The following is a 15,099-nucleotide window of genomic DNA, read 5'->3' as shown; positions in this document are numbered from 1 at the left end:
AACTGATTCGCTGTGCTGCTAAGCCACCCGTAATCATTGCTGCGACACGTTCAGGAACAACAATGCTGAAAGGCGTGGCACCCATCGGCGATCGGCTGTGCCAAGTCAACCGGCGTAACTAATCATCTACTCCTGACTTCCGGCCCCATCCTTTGGGTTCGGACACGACACATCGCTTTCATAGCGCTTGCCAACGGCGAATTCGTTTCATAATCGAGTGCTGCTGCAAGTGGCGTCCAATTATTAGCCCAGGTCCTATTGCATCTATGCGCCGGGGATTATAGAAGCCAATGGCATCACGAAGGCGCCTATCGCAATCTGATGCCAAGCAACACCTGAAGGACACGACGGGCTAGATGCGTGCCGGATGACCCGGCAGAAGATGAAGCCGTGATAGTCAGGCAGCTGGATTACCGCAATTCCATTTATGAGGGCGTCGCTTCGAGAATGCCATGTTATCGCCCCAATCGCAGGTGGGTCAGCACGACGGCGGCTCGTCCCTTGTGGCCCCTGGCGAAGGAGCTTCATTTGAGAGCTCCTTTTAAGGGGCAATGCCCCCTATCTTTGTAGTCCCTTCTCCTGACATCTGCACGTCCTGTACTCGTCATTCAGACACACAAAATGTTCGGCAGTGGCTTGATGTCGTGGCTGAGGCCCTCCGAGGCCGTGCCCGAAAGCAAATGGAACCCTGAGACCCTGACGATGGAGCAGCCTGCTAGCCCGTCCGGTCCCTCCATGGAGCGCGTCATTACTGAGCAACCGGTATGCTGAAATATCCGTAAAGTCGGCCATGGTCCTAACAAGAACAGCGCACCGGAGAGTCCATGCAGCTGCAGATCCGCGGTGGTGGTGAAGGAGAAGTCTGCTGTGGAATGTAAGTCTTCTGCGTCCAATGAGGGGATGGTGCTAACTGATTTAGTTGCGCTGGTGTCTGCTGCTTTGAATGCTGCGAATGCTGCTGCGATTGTTGCGGCGACGACGGCCCGGATGGTCCTCCCCCTCCTCCTGGCCCGCCCGGACCTCCATGAGTGAACAATGATTAGACTTGGAGAACGTGGACTCCGATTGGAAATGGACTATCTATTTAATAGTATTGCCAAGGCTTTCTGATCGGCAAACATATTGTCCTCCCGTGGTGACTGGTTTCTCGCCTGATGTGAATAGTGATTATCAATTTATACCCTTCGTCAGCACTGACTGAATAAGAACATACCTCACATTGCCCTCATTTCTATGCTGGAACCATGCAGCTATTGTTAAGCCATCCAGATCGATCTTACTCACGGTATGGGCTGACTTTGTATCACAACCCATACCTGTCGACCGTCTAAAGTGGGGTCAGTGACAAGCATGATGCCGGTCAGCATCATCAGCTCAACAAATTCTAGCCAACAACGGAGATCAGTGGTCCGACATTTGATGTAGAATTAAACCCGCACACGTCGGAATGGCTTCATTCTCGGTCTTAGTTTCCCAATCGAAGCTGGTTCAGCGCCCAGACGCGGAGCGTGGGGGTGGGACCCCGGATTTTCCCCCACAACCTTGGCTGTGGTTGGCACCTTTTCATTAGCTTCCATCCTGTGCGCAGATACTAGAGAACTCTACATCATGCCATCGAGGTTTGTTAGTTAGATTTGTTAACTAGCTGAGCGGTGTAGGTGCATGCCGTACGGTGAGTTTGTCTATCTTTTGTATAGCCGGAAGCCGAAGGTACCCCGCGTCATGGCTATATAAGGCTTGTATATCCCATGCTCTGGTAGATGGGACAACAAGAACGGAGATCCGATAGAATCATGGTGCAGGGTGTGGCTTTTGGACTGCTCGGGCTAGCTGCCTCTGCTTTGGGCACTTATGCGCCCTACTACGCGAATTTGACATGGGAGCAACCACGGACTCTGTCCAACTGGTCCAACCTTACCGTCGAGACACGGACAGGGACGTTCATTGGTATGCTCAATGACACTTACCCGGACGTTCGACAGTTTCTGCGAGTTCCTTATGCCAAGGTAATTCTCTCGCTGTACACATGTCATACTGTGTCTGACATGACCAGCCTCCTATTGGGGACCTAAGATGGCTTCCTCCTCATCGGCTTGACAACTCAAGCAGAAAATATGACTCCACCTTCTATGGCCCAGGTAAGTAGTCTTCCATACAACTATGAGCAGTTCCAATTAACCCGAGTTCAGCCTGTCCACAGTATGTTCCAGCAGAGAGCGATTTTTGGAATGAATATGAACCGGAGAATTTGCTGCTCAATGTCGGCGAAAGGCTCAACCAGGGCTCTACGGCATGGTCCTCGTCAGAGGATTGCCTGTCCCTAGCGGTGTGGACTCCATCGTATGCTAATGAGACATCCAAGCTGCCAGTTGCGCTGTTTGTCACGGGAGGTGGTGGCATCACAGGGGGTATCAACATTCCGTCCCAGCTGCCCTCTGCTTGGGTATCTCGGTCTCAGGAGCATATCGTTGTTACCATCAATTACCGCGTCAATATTTTTGGCAGTAAGTATTTGCTCTATATTTGCAAATATCAGCCTGACATGCATAGATCCCAAATCGCGTGCGTTGAATGATACGTCGCTTACGCTGATGGATGTGCGCGCTGCTGTGGAGTGGGTATATGAGAACATTGAAGCGTTCGGTGGTAATCCCGAAAATATTATGGTCAGACTACAAGTTCCCTCTCACATGACTAGAGCTAACAGTAAGCAGCTATGGGGACAGTCACAAGGTGCTTTGCTGACGCATCTGTACACTCTCGCATGGCCAGAAGAGCCTCTTGCCGCCAAGTTCGGCGTCATCTCCCAAGGAGCATCTGCCACACTCAACCTCTCTACCACGCCCGATGTGTACCAAGACTTTGACATCGTGGCCAAGGGACTAGGCTGCAACTACGGTGATAATGCCGAGGCCGAGCTGGAGTGCATGCGTGGGATTTCCTGGGTGCAGATCGAGGAGTATATCAACCGCTACAATAGCTCTCCTTCTATTGCTTTCACGAACTATATTCGTATGTACCCATCTTGCTCTTTTAACTGCCCCTACTAACAATATCAGCCGATGAGAAATACATCTTCTCCGACGAAAGACAGCGTTACCTTGAGCGGAAGGTTGCCCGAGGCCCGTCAATTCGATCTGACACGGCGCGAGAATTCCCTAGCACAAACACGACCTCAGTAAATATCGAAGAAGGCGAATCAGACTGTCTGGCGGTGACTGACCTTGCGCTACGTGCGTCCATTGGGCTCGAGACCTATCGCTACTACTGGGCTGGTATGTCCAATGACTTTCCATACTGAAGATAGTGCTAACATAAACAGGCAACTTCTCCAATATCAGTCCCGTACCGTGGCTAGGAGCATTCCACTGGACCGACCTGCTGATGATCTTCGGTACGTATAATCTGGACGTCGGCGAGATCTCGCAGTTGGAAGTCGACACCTCTGCCACGATGCAAGATTATCTACTGGCCTTCCTAAAGGACTCATCCACCGTCAGCGAGACGGTCGGATGGCCGTTATATCTAGGCAACGAGACCAACGGGGGACTCATCCTGGAGTTCGGTAACGGCACAGCAGTGCGGACCATCACAGGCGACTGGCTCGACGCGGGATGTTTCAATTCATCTATCCCATTCAGAATCTGGGGGTAGCCTATACACACTATTGTAGTATATACATCATATCCACAAATCCATCTCCACCTATATACATAAACCCCAACTGAATCTACAACAGCGCCTGGTCCTTCTTCCCCTCCCCCTCTTTAATTTCCCTCGCCTTCTCCCCATTCATCTTGGCACTCCCCTCTAGCCCATATAGCACATCCGCCGACATCCCGGGAATAACCATCTCAAACGTATCCTCAACCACCGCATACTGAAAATACCCACACCTAGCAATCGGCTTCGTCTTTCTCACATCCAGAATCCCATCCGTAAGCACCCTTTCATCAATATGTACGCCCACCACTCTCCCCACCACAACATCCACCGTCCCCATGGGCGGATTCCCAGGCAGTCTCATTGTAGAATGATACACGCACTCGAACCGCACCGGCGACTCCTTCACCATCGGCACCTGCACCGGAAGAACAGTAGATGGTTCCGCGGTCAGCCCGGCCTTCTCGAACTCATTCACTCCGTAAGGAAACTGCTGCGCCGTGATATTCATCGCTTCGCGCAGGTCATAGGTCGCAAGGTTCCACACAAAGGAGCCGGTAGATTCGGCGTTCACGACAGTGTCTTTTCGGTCTCCTGACACAGTCTGGTTGCTGCTGAAGAGAACGTAGGGTGGGTCGAAGGTTAGGTTTGTAAATTGGCTGTAGGGGGCGAGGTTGGGGGTGCCGATGGGAGAAGTTGTGCTTATCCAGCCGATTGGGCGGGGGACGACGCATGCCTATAATTTTCATTGTTTTGTCAGTATTAATAGTGTTTGAGTTTGAGTTTGAGGGAGTTTTGCGGTGTGGTGGTGGTGGTGGTGTAAGATGGTGAGGGGGGGAGTAGATATGCGGGGTAGATCATTGAATGAATTATTGGTCAATTGAAGTTGTTGTTGGGGAATCAACTAATCACCTTGAATGGATCATGGGGCAGGCCGTGGTCGGTTTTGCCGGGTTGGTAGAACATCTTCTTTGAGTAATGTTTCTTTGGAAGGTTATCCTGCTTGAATTGAAGCATGCAATGCAGTTGGGCGATGTTATCATTATATCAGCTGCCCCGGGAAGACGGCACGGCAAAGGAATGGTACTTTGTACGGCTGTCCAGGCCTGACCCGGGTTCCGAGAATGGTGGGGAAAATGAATGCTGTTTTGCTGGGGGGATGGCGATCCCCGAGATGCCCGACTACCGAGATCGGCTGATAGATGTGCAGGGGAAGGGGGACATTACTGCTAGTTGCATAGGCATGGTATTCATTGAATTAATATTCCTCAATAAATGTGGATAAGTCATGTGTTTAAACGGGGAGAGTGTTGTTTGTTCACTGTATTAAGAGCACTTCGGGTAGTCTTATGCAGCCTACTAAGTACGATTTAGGAAGTCTTCTAGGGAGTCATCTTCATGTAAAGCAATTGCATTCTAGCCCAAACACATACGTATAGACGAAAAAATCTGCCTCTCAGTGTCTACCCTTCTTCTTGGTCTTGGTCAACGCCTGACTACTCAAAACCATGTCCGACGGCGGAGACGTGAAAGCACACAACCATTGAACATCAACATCCTCGTTATAACGCAGCAAAAACTGCTGCAGCCCCTCCATATTTGCGTCAAATTTGTAAATGTTTGGCCCGTGCGAATTCATAGCTGCACCGATGAATGTATCAACGAAAATATACCAATTCTTGATATCCTCATCGCTGTAGAGTCTGATGTATTCGCGCACAAACACCAAAGTATTGCACTTGGCACCAGGCCACTGCCAGAATTTCCAGTTACGGAAATTCTCCAGGCCAGAAGACGAGCTCAGGAACTGATGGAGGTGATCGAAGCTAGTGGCTAATTCCAAGCCATTGATCAGGGCCTCTTTGACCTCTGGATTCATCTCCTTCGTTGCATCGTACTCACGATTGGCATTGTGTAAGTCTGGGTCCACAAATTCCTCGATAACGTCCTTGAAGTGGATGATGGCACGAACAACGCTCTTGAGTTCCTGTGCCGTCCACATACCCTCCGCTGGCATGAAGTAGATTTGCAGCGTGTCCATGTTGTCGCTCTTCACTTTGAACAGTTTATCCATCGTTTCGAAAAAGTAACCCATGTATTCCAGAGCACGGTCACCACTCATGATGGGGCTTGTTATCTTGGTGTTCCCTGGTCTAGGTTAGTATAATAAGGCATAGAGGATAAGTAAAGAAAGACGTACAGTAGGCATCCATCCTTGGTTGAAACATGGAGTTTATTGGGTTGTAGTCCAGGGTCCAGTTCCTAGGATCGGCTCCTTCCTTCTTGTCATAGAGACTGAGCGGTCTCCCAAACCCTTCATTCACATCATTGTAATGGTTAATCAGGTATTGAGCAAGTTCTCGGGCACTGTCGAATCCTTCCCTGGAACCCCTGGGCCAGAGGCTTCGGAAAAAGCAAATAGAGTAGCACAGCATCGTGTACTATGGGCGTTGGGAAGTATGGGTAAAATTCTTCGAAGAGTTGGAAACTTAAAGAGAACAGGAATAAGACTGAATCTTAGAACATTATGATGATTTGGAAGAGTAGCGTGTTGGTTATATATGTCTGATCAGCTTTGCATTTTCAGGAGGACAGTATTGAAGCATGATTGTGGTTATTGGCATATCCCGTAATGCTTGAAGTCGTGTTCATCCCCAAATGCCATTTTTGCATCTTGGTGTAGGTTTAGAGGGCTCTCCAATTGTGGTTAATGCACAAATGTGAGACATCAACGGCAAGAACATAGGGAAGAGCGGCTCTATGCTATGGCAGATAAGTGGCCGTAGCTATCCGTGAGAATGACTATAGTATAGGATTTGCTGTCGGAAGTTTCAACTAGGATGGTGGATAATAGAGTTCATTAAAAGAGGAAAGGCTATTCTGACTTCTGATGAACCTAGTCTTTGTTCAGCTCGGGTCATACAGCTTTGTTCTCCCCAGATCTCGAAACTCGACCCGAATCAGGCCAAGGGAGTGCAACCACGCCAAGATTATTCTGGGCAAACACATGAGCATTAAACCTTCTATCAACGATAAGGCAATCTGTCAGTTGCAAGTAGTGTGCCTTGGCTCAGTCGCCATGTCAATCACCCAGAAACACCGTCATCCAATCTATTTCCCGGAATTGCCCATTATACACTTGATCGTTGGGGGTGCCTGATTATAGCTCTCTTTGTCTCTTCCGTCTTTTTGTATGCACTTCTTTATCCATGGTCTTGCAGGGCTTGATTGAGATCCGTGTGGGCTGCTAGCTTGCTATGAGGTACGGACCACAATGCAGAGAGATATAAACATAATTGCAGACCGCAGGTAGTGTCAGCTTTCAAGGCAAAGACCAGGCAACATTTAGGCAGGTACTATGGGTATCTCGTTCGACCTCTGCATGTCTCTATTCGAAATCAGGATTGTATCCTTGTTTTCACCTACCATGTTCTTCATACACCGCGCAGAAAGGAAAGAGATGATCAACTTACCATTTCGTTTATCCTTTCCATTCTGAGATGACGCTCATGAGGCACACGTTCTGAGCAAGGCTTGCCATGCACAGGTCAACTGTAAATTCGGGTATCTCTTGCAGATCCTCCTTGTAGATATATGTTGAGGTTCCATTGATCAACGTGGGCAGATCATTTAGAACGGTCTCGATCACGATGTCTCGAAGCCCGCGATCCGTCTCAATCGTTGAACAGTAGACCTCGTTCACAGTTGAACGGAAGAACAGTCTGTCAAGGTCACGCAAGAAACACTCTTTGAAATGCTCTTTTGCCTTCTCTTTGAGGTCCTGGATCTGGAAATATTCTCCTTGCTCGTACATATGGACATGAAATTTCGAAAGTCCACCATTTGCCCCAGATGACAAGGTAGTATGTGGGAAGCTTCGAACGATCGGACTGGGGATGGGGCTGGGATGGCCAAACTCCACTGTAGGAGAGGTGTCTATATCGCTCAGTCTGGTGTAATCTCCTTTGTAGAGAAACTGTAGGGTCTTTTCAAGATAAATGGGCTCAAGCTCCTCTATCACAATCTTTCCGGAGGATTCCTGAGTTAGGACGTGCATGTGTTACTTGCGTTCTCATTATTGTAGAATCGAAAAACGGCAGAAACCTACAATGAAGCTGCTATTGCACGCGCGAGAAAAGTACCCAGATTGAGGGCACACGACGCATTTATGGGCTGGGAACACAACATCCCCGCAAACGATGGTTAAGTCGCTCCATGTAGAGCTTAAGAAGAGGCTAGTGGACGTGAGATGCTGTCGATAAGGATACGAGTCGTGCTTACTCTGAAACGACTTTAGTTGGCCCCTGTGGCCTAACATCGACGCTTGGAGATGACATCTTGTAGAGAGGAACTTGCCGCTAATTGACGGGTGTTATATCAGTGCTCGAGAGATGTAGAGGAAGGAATGAGAAAGGGGTGAGAAGAAAATGGGAAGAAACTGAGGTCGTATCTGTTTGGCTTGACAATGTAAAGCGCATATGACGGCTATTTCCTGAGTTAAAGTGATAAGCCTGGTTGTTGTGTTAGTGAGCAAACTGACAGCATATGACCACTACGCGTAATTGATCAATGGACGCAAGAGAGTACACAAAGAAAATGGATTGAGTTGATTGGATCCCACATCCACAAGGCAAGGCCAGAGTCTACCTCTTAGCCGTCTTGTTGTACAGATACACTTCAGATCTGAGTGAACTCTTTTACCTCCTATTTTGTATCAAGATTTCTGTGCAGGCTCTTAATGCAGTTATCGAAGCAAATTCCGAGATGTAGTCAATAATCTCATAATACTAATCTGTAGTCTTCGTTGTTTCAGTGAAGGGTTTGCGATTGACCAACATCATTTCCACCAAGCAGTCTTTGTCTGAGCTTCCACTCGTGCTTGGTAGTGGAAGCATACCCTGGCATTCATTATGACTTCACTTCTGCTATTTTCTGATGATCAGATACTAGCCAAGAGCTGTAAGATGCAAAGGAAGCAAAATTCTCACACAGATCTCTATTATATACAAATTATAAGCTAGAATTGAACACAGGCGAAGATGCAAACGCACTTTGAGATATTCTCTGTTTACTTCTGAACTGTGTTGCCGGAAGAAGGTGGCTCCGGATCCGATGGCAACACCGCCACAGCATACACACAGCTACAAGCAACTTGATCGACTGCTACTCTTCTAAAACTTGCTTCCGTGTTGCATGGTGCATCCCCTAAAACACTGTGGGGCAGCATATTCAACGTTCTTCAACCCGGTTGATCCGTACTGCCAATCCCTGTAGGGAACAAGTCCACATGGCGAGCTACCGAGACCCGAGCCCGAGTTCCGAGCACCGACCCAAAGTCTACATGTTGAAAGTTCCAGATCATGAAGGCTACTTGTCAAAGCTTTTGAGGCAAACCCGACTTAGCCGGCGAGTATCAGCATGTCTGGCTATAAATGCCCTCGGAGGGGAAGGCTGGTTTGCGAACAGTCCATTCAATCTCCCTAGAACATCACTACACTAGTATCAATCAATATGTCTGCGCAACCTGCTCATCTGTGTTTCCGCTCCTTCGTCGAAGCCCTCAAGGTCGACAACGACCTTGTTGAAATCAATACCCCAATTGACCCCAATCTCGAAGCTGCTGCTATTACCCGCCGAGTATGTGAGACCAACGACAAGGCTCCTTTGTTCAACAACCTCATCGGCATGAAAAATGGCCTCTTCCGTATACTTGGGGCTCCTGGCTCTCTCAGGAAGTCGTCTGCTGATCGCTACGGCCGCCTTGCTCGTCACCTAGCCCTCCCACCTACGGCCTCAATGCGTGAGATTCTCGATAAGATGCTCTCCGCCAGCGATATGCCTCCCATCCCTCCGACCATTGTGCCCACCGGGCCATGCAAGGAGAACAGCTTAGATGACTCTGAATTCGACCTTACCGAACTCCCCGTTCCTCTTATTCACAAATCGGATGGTGGTAAATACATCCAAACCTATGGCATGCACATTGTGCAGTCTCCGGATGGAACCTGGACCAATTGGTCTATTGCCCGTGCGATGGTCCATGACAAGAACCATCTGACCGGCCTGGTTATTCCCCCTCAGCACATCTGGCAGATTCACCAGATGTGGAAGAAGGAAGGCCGCAGTGACGTTCCCTGGGCTTTGGCCTTTGGTGTCCCACCCGCTGCCATTATGGCCTCTAGCATGCCCATTCCCGATGGTGTCACCGAAGCTGGGTACGTGGGAGCTATGACGGGATCTTCCCTGGAGCTTGTTAAATGTGATACGAACGATCTATATGTCCCCGCTACCTCAGAAATCGTCCTCGAGGGCACACTCTCTATCAGCGAGACAGGCCCAGAGGGACCTTTCGGTGAGATGCATGGTTACATCTTCCCCGGAGATACTCATCTCGGCGCCAAATACAAGGTTAACCGGATCACCTACCGCAACAACGCCATCATGCCCATGTCTTCTTGTGGCCGCTTGACGGATGAAACGGTAAGTTTAGTCCCTGTCCTGCCATTTATAGCCAAGGACTAACACTGTCTAGCACACCATGATCGGCTCTCTGGCTGCGGCGGAGATCCGTAAGCTCTGCCAGCAGAATGACCTCCCTATCACTGATGCCTTCGCTCCTTTCGAGTCTCAAGTTACCTGGGTTGCTCTGCGGGTCGATACTGAGAAGCTACGTGGCATGAAGACGACGTCTGAGGAATTCCGCAAGAGAGTGGGAGACGTCGTCTTCAACCACAAGGCCGGATACACCATTCATCGTCTGGTGTTGGTCGGTGACGACATTGATGTCTATGAAGGAAAGGATGTGCTCTGGGCGTTCTCCACCCGTTGCCGTCCTGGTATGGACGAGACTTTGTTTGAGGATGTTCGTGGGTTCCCCTTGATTCCGTATATGGGACACGGGAATGGGCCCGCCCACCGCGGCGGAAAGGTTGTGTCCGACGCTCTTATGCCGACTGAGTACACCACTGGTCGCAACTGGGAGGCTGCTGACTTCAACCAATCTTATCCCGAGGATCTGAAGCAGAAGGTGTTGGACAACTGGACGAAGATGGGTTTCAGCAACTAACCAGACCTCTCGTCTTGAGACTGATTTGTATAAATGTCGCAAGTACATGCAAAATATAATACTTAGAACACAGAAGTGAATACATATTGTTATCATTCTTCCACCCTCCACGCTACTATTTATCGTATGCAAGTAAAGAATTAACATGGTATATAAACATATTTAAGTCCCTAGATTTTCAAATACAACTAAACTTAGGGGGTGGGACCAGTGGGGGGTGAATTATTTCCATACTAAATAACATTTGGGGGCTAGTGTATTGTTACGACTCGCAGTACTATGATCTCCCGCGTCGGCTAAGTCTCCAGAATATATATATATATAATTTTATCCATTTCATGGCAGCCTGCAAAAAGATTTCCTCCACAACATCAAATTCCAACGCAATAGGCCATCCCTAAGTCAACAATTCTTTTCATGCACATTACCATTTCATTAGAGTTTGTACCCCAAATTGGCTTCATACCAATTGCTGACTCATCTCGGAACCGAGGTGCCGATCAGATCCGCCGCTTCGACGCTCTGCGCGACCAACGTGACTATATCGACCTATACCCCAAGAAAGAAGCAAAATAGTTCCGCAAAATCCTTCCAGAAAGTATGAGCTTTTGAGGTTCCGATACACCGGTAGTAGAATTATGGGCACCCCGATAGATCGTGAAGAGATTGACCGCGTGCTGCGAATGAAACGCAATCAGCGCGAGGCTCGAGCGTGTTATCCTTGCCGCCAGCGCAAGGTGAAATGCGACAGCACTCAGCCGTGTCGAACATGTCGCCGACGAGGCCATCCCCAAATATGTGTGTATGACCAAGGTTCGTCTGGGTCTAAAAAGGCTCGTAGCACCGGCCAAAGACGTTCCTCTGCTGCTTCTCGTGGAACAAATCAGACACCAACCGCCGAGCAGGCATTCGATGCCGAACCACAATCTCTGCCCTCAGCGCGCAGTTTACCAGAAGTCCAGCCAGAAACAAGACAGTACTATAGTACTCGAATCCCGTCTTCCGATGGCCCCGATAATGATCTTATCTACTCGGGCGACAACTCGGTATTGTCTTATTTGCGCAACCGGACGCAAGATACCAATGGCTCCATGACCCGTGAGGTGGGCTCTGTTCTAGGCCTGCAAAATACCTACGGCAGTTATCCATTTATGGACTTTCGGACACCCCAGGACCGGTGGAAGGAGCTTCTACGTATTATTCCGCAGCGAGCGGAACTGTTGAAGTAAGCACATCTTATTGTTGTTTTTGGTAACCTCTAACGGATGGCAGGTTCTTCCATTTCTACAGAATATCAGCTTACCCTTTCAATCCGATCATACTTGACATTGAGAGATTTGAGCAAGATGTGTGTTCATACCTCAATGCTCTTGCAGCAGGAGAGCTGCAGAACACTTCAAAGATTTGCGAACGTTGGGCCACTGATCGGTCTGTCGGGCTGATCAGCCTGCTACTTGCGGCCTTGGCTTCCGGTGCGCATTATTCTGACCTGGATTACATGCAAAGAACAGAGCTATGCCAGGATTTTGGTACGTAACCAGTATCTTTACCTATGTATGTTTGACTAAACAGGAGAAGCAAAACGATCCTTTCAAGCTCTTCGACTAGCCAATTTTCTTTTCCGTCCGACGATGGATATAATACAAGCACTTCTAATCATAGGAAACACTCTGCAAAACAATGGCCAGTCTGATGCAGCATGGGTTTTGTTAGGGACAACAGTCCGTCTCGCGCAGACATTAGGTCTTCACACAGAAAAGAGTGTAGCACGCCTACCGGATCATGTCAAATACAAAGCACGAAAGCTATGGTACATAAACCATGCTACAGGTAACGACACAAGCTGACGCGGCTACAGGTACACTGTCGTTTGGCAAGATTGCCTGCTCTGTTTATGTTACGACCGGCCTCGCGTAGTCTCTATGACCGGGTGGGCTCCAGATTATTCAATCCTCTCGAGCAGCGAACTATCTTTCACAGAAGCTATGTATTTTCTATGCCAAACTGCCTTAAATATGATCACAACAGACGGACCGGAGATATCGGAAAATGCGCGACAGCTTGACATTTTGGCCACGATTGATAGCCTCAACCAACGCACTCAGCCACATCTGCGTGACCGCCAGGAATGCAAAAACCTCCAACACAATCTGGAGCACCTGGCGTTACGAATGCACATGTCTCTAGTTATTTCCGTCCTGACACGTCCAGCACTGAAGCGCACTGTAATGCAAGACGCGTCCTATGACATCTTGCGCACCCGCGCCAAATTGAGCCTGATCGACGCCTCTAGGGCCTTTTTGGATTTTCAGGCTCTGAGTGTGGTACCCCTCCGAAGCTGGTCAATGGTGCACACGGTGCTTAGTTCCACTTTACTTCTCTGCATTTGGGAGGAGACCCGAAACGATCCCGAGTGTCGTGATTTACAGCAAAAGGTGATTGAGGTCTTTTCTGCCGCTGGCACAGTGGGCACAGTGGAGAACACAGCATCGGAGAATGGGCAATGGCTATCGGAACGGCATATACGAGCGCTAATCACACTGCGCAATTCGGTCCGAACGGCAGTCGAACGTGAAAAGGAGGAGGCAAGCGTTGGGACAGAACGCGCGGAGCAGGCCCAGCCTTTTTTTCCTGTCTATGGGTATGTGCACCCACTATTGTCTGATAAGTGGAGCTGTGCGATGGATGCTGATTTTGCAGTATGCCGAACGGGATCCCGGATGACTTCGGTCAAGACTTCTCACCAGCAAGCTATCTTGACTCCATTATGAACGGTATGCTGAGGCTCCCGACTATTTATCGATCGAACTAACCGTCGTAGTACCCATGTTTGACTTATCCCAAGAGCTGGGTTTTCTTTGAGCTATCCATGACGTTATGCGGCCCCTCGGGAACGGTACTCGGTGGTTCGGAGGCCTCGGACTAAACGGCAAAACGGGGCCACACCAAGATTGACCATAACGCAGGGAAGGGTCCGAAGAGAAATCGAACCCAGCAAAAAGCTTTCAACTCAGGGACTTACTGTAGCTACCGGGTTGCCACTGGGCTATATATATACTTGACAGTCCAGCTTCCTGACGGCTACCATTGCAGTCCATACAGTCCATACATCCAGACAAAGCAAACCACAACGGGAACTTTCAGTCTACGCAATTGTGCCTACCACAACACTACATATTCCACATCAACACATATGTTCAACTCACTTCTATCCGGTACTACTACACCAAACTCCGGCCGTGCATCTCCTCCCGCCAGCGAAATGCCCATCGATAATGATCACGTGGCCGTTGCCCGTCCAGCTCCCCGCCGCCGCATTGTAGTAGCCATGACGGGTGCCACTGGAGCCATGCTCGGCATCAAAGTCCTAATTGCTCTGCGCCGTCTAAATGTGGAGACACACCTGGTGATGAGTAAATGGGCGGAGGCTACGATCAAATACGAGACTGACTACCATCCCTCAAACGTGCGAGCGCTGGCCGACTATGTGCACAACATCAATGACATGGCCGCCCCAGTATCCAGCGGCTCATTCCGCGCGGACGGAATGATTGTGGTACCGTGCAGCATGAAAACATTGGCTGCTATCCACTCGGGCTTTTGCGACGATCTCATTTCAAGGACAGCAGATGTGATGCTCAAGGAGCGCAGGCGGTTGGTGCTAGTAGCGCGGGAGACGCCATTGAGCGAGATCCATCTGCGAAACATGTTGGAGGTTACACGCTGTGGGGCAGTCATCTTCCCCCCAGTACCGGCGTTCTACATCAAGGCCGGAAGTATCGAGGACCTCATCGACCAGAGTGTTGGACGAATGTTGGATTTATTTGACCTCGACACGGGGGATTTTGAACGTTGGAATGGATGGGAAAAATAAGTTTTCAATTTGGACTGAATTTTGGCGGCATTTCTTGTATAAAATTAAAAGGGGCGTTGACTGGATTTTGGTACTTGGGATTTATTCTTAGCTTTGACTGTACATAGTTTGGGCGCGGTTTGATAGCCGACGATCGGCCGACCCACGAACCAGATTTGCATATGATTCCATTCCTTCAATTTTGGTCGGAGTCCCAACCCGCCTTTCAACCCCAACAACTACAAGCACGTTGTGTTTGCTACATTGACTCACTCGATATTGCTGAACCATGCAGGCCGCCCAACTGAGTTATTACACCAAGCATGCGAATCGGAAAGTTCGACAAAGCGGGTGAAATGTCCGAGTTGGCGAACCAAAGCGCAACGGTCGAGGCTCCTTTCCCCGCAGAGGCAGCCATTCTGCAGCCTTTGAACTGCGGGGGAAACGGCATTTGATCAACTCGGCACTGATGCAGTGACCAACAGGATGTTAGCAATGTTGGCCTAATATATTCTTA

General features: G+C 49.3%; 8 protein-coding genes across 8 annotated transcripts; 5 read left to right on the top strand and 3 right to left on the bottom strand.

Annotated features, from left to right (window-relative positions):
• Positions 1-621: 621 nt before the first annotated feature.
• On the top strand, positions 622-1,032 carry BDQ94DRAFT_174162 (uncharacterized protein; the record flags this gene model as incomplete). Its single annotated transcript, XM_026772288.1, has 3 exons — positions 622-762; positions 810-849; positions 920-1,032. 3 exons carry the CDS (start codon positions 622-624, stop codon positions 1,030-1,032), a joined length of 294 nt encoding a protein of 97 aa, XP_026622149.1.
• A 761-nt stretch (positions 1,033-1,793) lies between these two features.
• On the top strand, positions 1,794-3,654 carry BDQ94DRAFT_174161 (Alpha/Beta hydrolase protein; the record flags this gene model as incomplete). The annotated part of the gene is made up of 7 exons (XM_026772287.1): positions 1,794-2,006; positions 2,054-2,138; positions 2,190-2,504; positions 2,551-2,666; positions 2,715-3,012; positions 3,060-3,275; positions 3,323-3,654. The coding sequence occupies 7 exons, from the start codon at positions 1,794-1,796 to the stop codon at positions 3,652-3,654; spliced, it is 1,575 nt and encodes a 524-aa protein (XP_026622148.1).
• On the bottom strand, positions 3,603-4,663 carry BDQ94DRAFT_151051 (flavin reductase family protein). The gene is made up of 2 exons (XM_026767689.1): positions 4,576-4,663; positions 3,603-4,399 (listed from the first exon to the last, which is right to left on the bottom strand). The coding sequence occupies exons 1-2, from the start codon at positions 4,627-4,629 to the stop codon at positions 3,731-3,733; spliced, it is 723 nt and encodes a 240-aa protein (XP_026622147.1). The 5' UTR covers positions 4,630-4,663; the 3' UTR covers positions 3,603-3,730.
• A 456-nt stretch (positions 4,664-5,119) lies between these two features.
• Positions 5,120-6,098, bottom strand: BDQ94DRAFT_162314 (uncharacterized protein; the record flags this gene model as incomplete). Its single annotated transcript, XM_026769522.1, has 2 exons — positions 5,120-5,811; positions 5,864-6,098. 2 exons carry the CDS (start codon positions 6,096-6,098, stop codon positions 5,120-5,122), a joined length of 927 nt encoding a protein of 308 aa, XP_026622146.1.
• A 1,046-nt stretch (positions 6,099-7,144) lies between these two features.
• BDQ94DRAFT_162313 (BTB/POZ domain-containing protein) lies at positions 7,145-8,000 on the bottom strand (the record flags this gene model as incomplete). The annotated part of the gene is made up of 3 exons (XM_026769521.1): positions 7,145-7,702; positions 7,772-7,898; positions 7,945-8,000. The coding sequence occupies 3 exons, from the start codon at positions 7,998-8,000 to the stop codon at positions 7,145-7,147; spliced, it is 741 nt and encodes a 246-aa protein (XP_026622145.1).
• A 1,174-nt stretch (positions 8,001-9,174) lies between these two features.
• On the top strand, positions 9,175-10,779 carry BDQ94DRAFT_182632 (UbiD family decarboxylase; the record flags this gene model as incomplete). Its single annotated transcript, XM_026774208.1, has 2 exons — positions 9,175-10,143; positions 10,196-10,779. The coding sequence occupies 2 exons, from the start codon at positions 9,175-9,177 to the stop codon at positions 10,727-10,729; spliced, it is 1,503 nt and encodes a 500-aa protein (XP_026622144.1). The 3' UTR covers positions 10,730-10,779.
• A 320-nt stretch (positions 10,780-11,099) lies between these two features.
• On the top strand, positions 11,100-14,180 carry BDQ94DRAFT_182630 (Zn(II)2Cys6 transcription factor). Its single transcript, XM_026774207.1, has 6 exons — positions 11,100-11,954; positions 12,002-12,258; positions 12,308-12,539; positions 12,588-13,370; positions 13,430-13,503; positions 13,551-14,180. The coding sequence occupies exons 1-6, from the start codon at positions 11,368-11,370 to the stop codon at positions 13,589-13,591; spliced, it is 1,974 nt and encodes a 657-aa protein (XP_026622143.1). The 5' UTR covers positions 11,100-11,367; the 3' UTR covers positions 13,592-14,180.
• BDQ94DRAFT_174155 (UbiX family flavin prenyltransferase) lies at positions 13,992-14,603 on the top strand (the record flags this gene model as incomplete). The annotated part of the gene is made up of 1 exon (XM_026772286.1): positions 13,992-14,603. One exon carries the CDS (start codon positions 13,992-13,994, stop codon positions 14,601-14,603), a length of 612 nt encoding a protein of 203 aa, XP_026622142.1.
• Positions 14,604-15,099: the final 496 nt, after the last annotated feature.

The sequence above is a fragment of the Aspergillus welwitschiae genome (genome assembly GCF_003344945.1).
Source record: "Aspergillus welwitschiae strain CBS 139.54b unplaced genomic scaffold BDQ94scaffold_39, whole genome shotgun sequence".
Classification (NCBI taxonomy): domain Eukaryota; kingdom Fungi; phylum Ascomycota; class Eurotiomycetes; order Eurotiales; family Aspergillaceae; genus Aspergillus; species Aspergillus welwitschiae.
This window is presented reverse-complemented; position numbering and strand designations above follow the sequence as displayed.

Bases quoted from the DNA above. Each gene is read 5' to 3' on its own strand.
- BDQ94DRAFT_151051 (XM_026767689.1), bottom strand. From the start codon at position 4,629: ATGTTCTACCAACCCGGCAAAACCGACCACGGCCTGCCCCATGATCCA. The intron at 4,400-4,575 runs GTGATTAGTTGA...TGAAAATTATAG, and splicing joins TGCCCCATGATCCATTCAAG to GCATGCGTCGTCCCCCGCCC.
- BDQ94DRAFT_182630 (XM_026774207.1), top strand. From the start codon at position 11,368: ATGGGCACCCCGATAGATCGTGAAGAGATTGACCGCGTGCTGCGAATG. The intron at 11,955-12,001 runs GTAAGCACATCT...AACGGATGGCAG, and splicing joins CAGCGAGCGGAACTGTTGAA to GTTCTTCCATTTCTACAGAA. The intron at 13,504-13,550 runs GTATGCTGAGGC...TAACCGTCGTAG, and splicing joins TCTTGACTCCATTATGAACG to TACCCATGTTTGACTTATCC.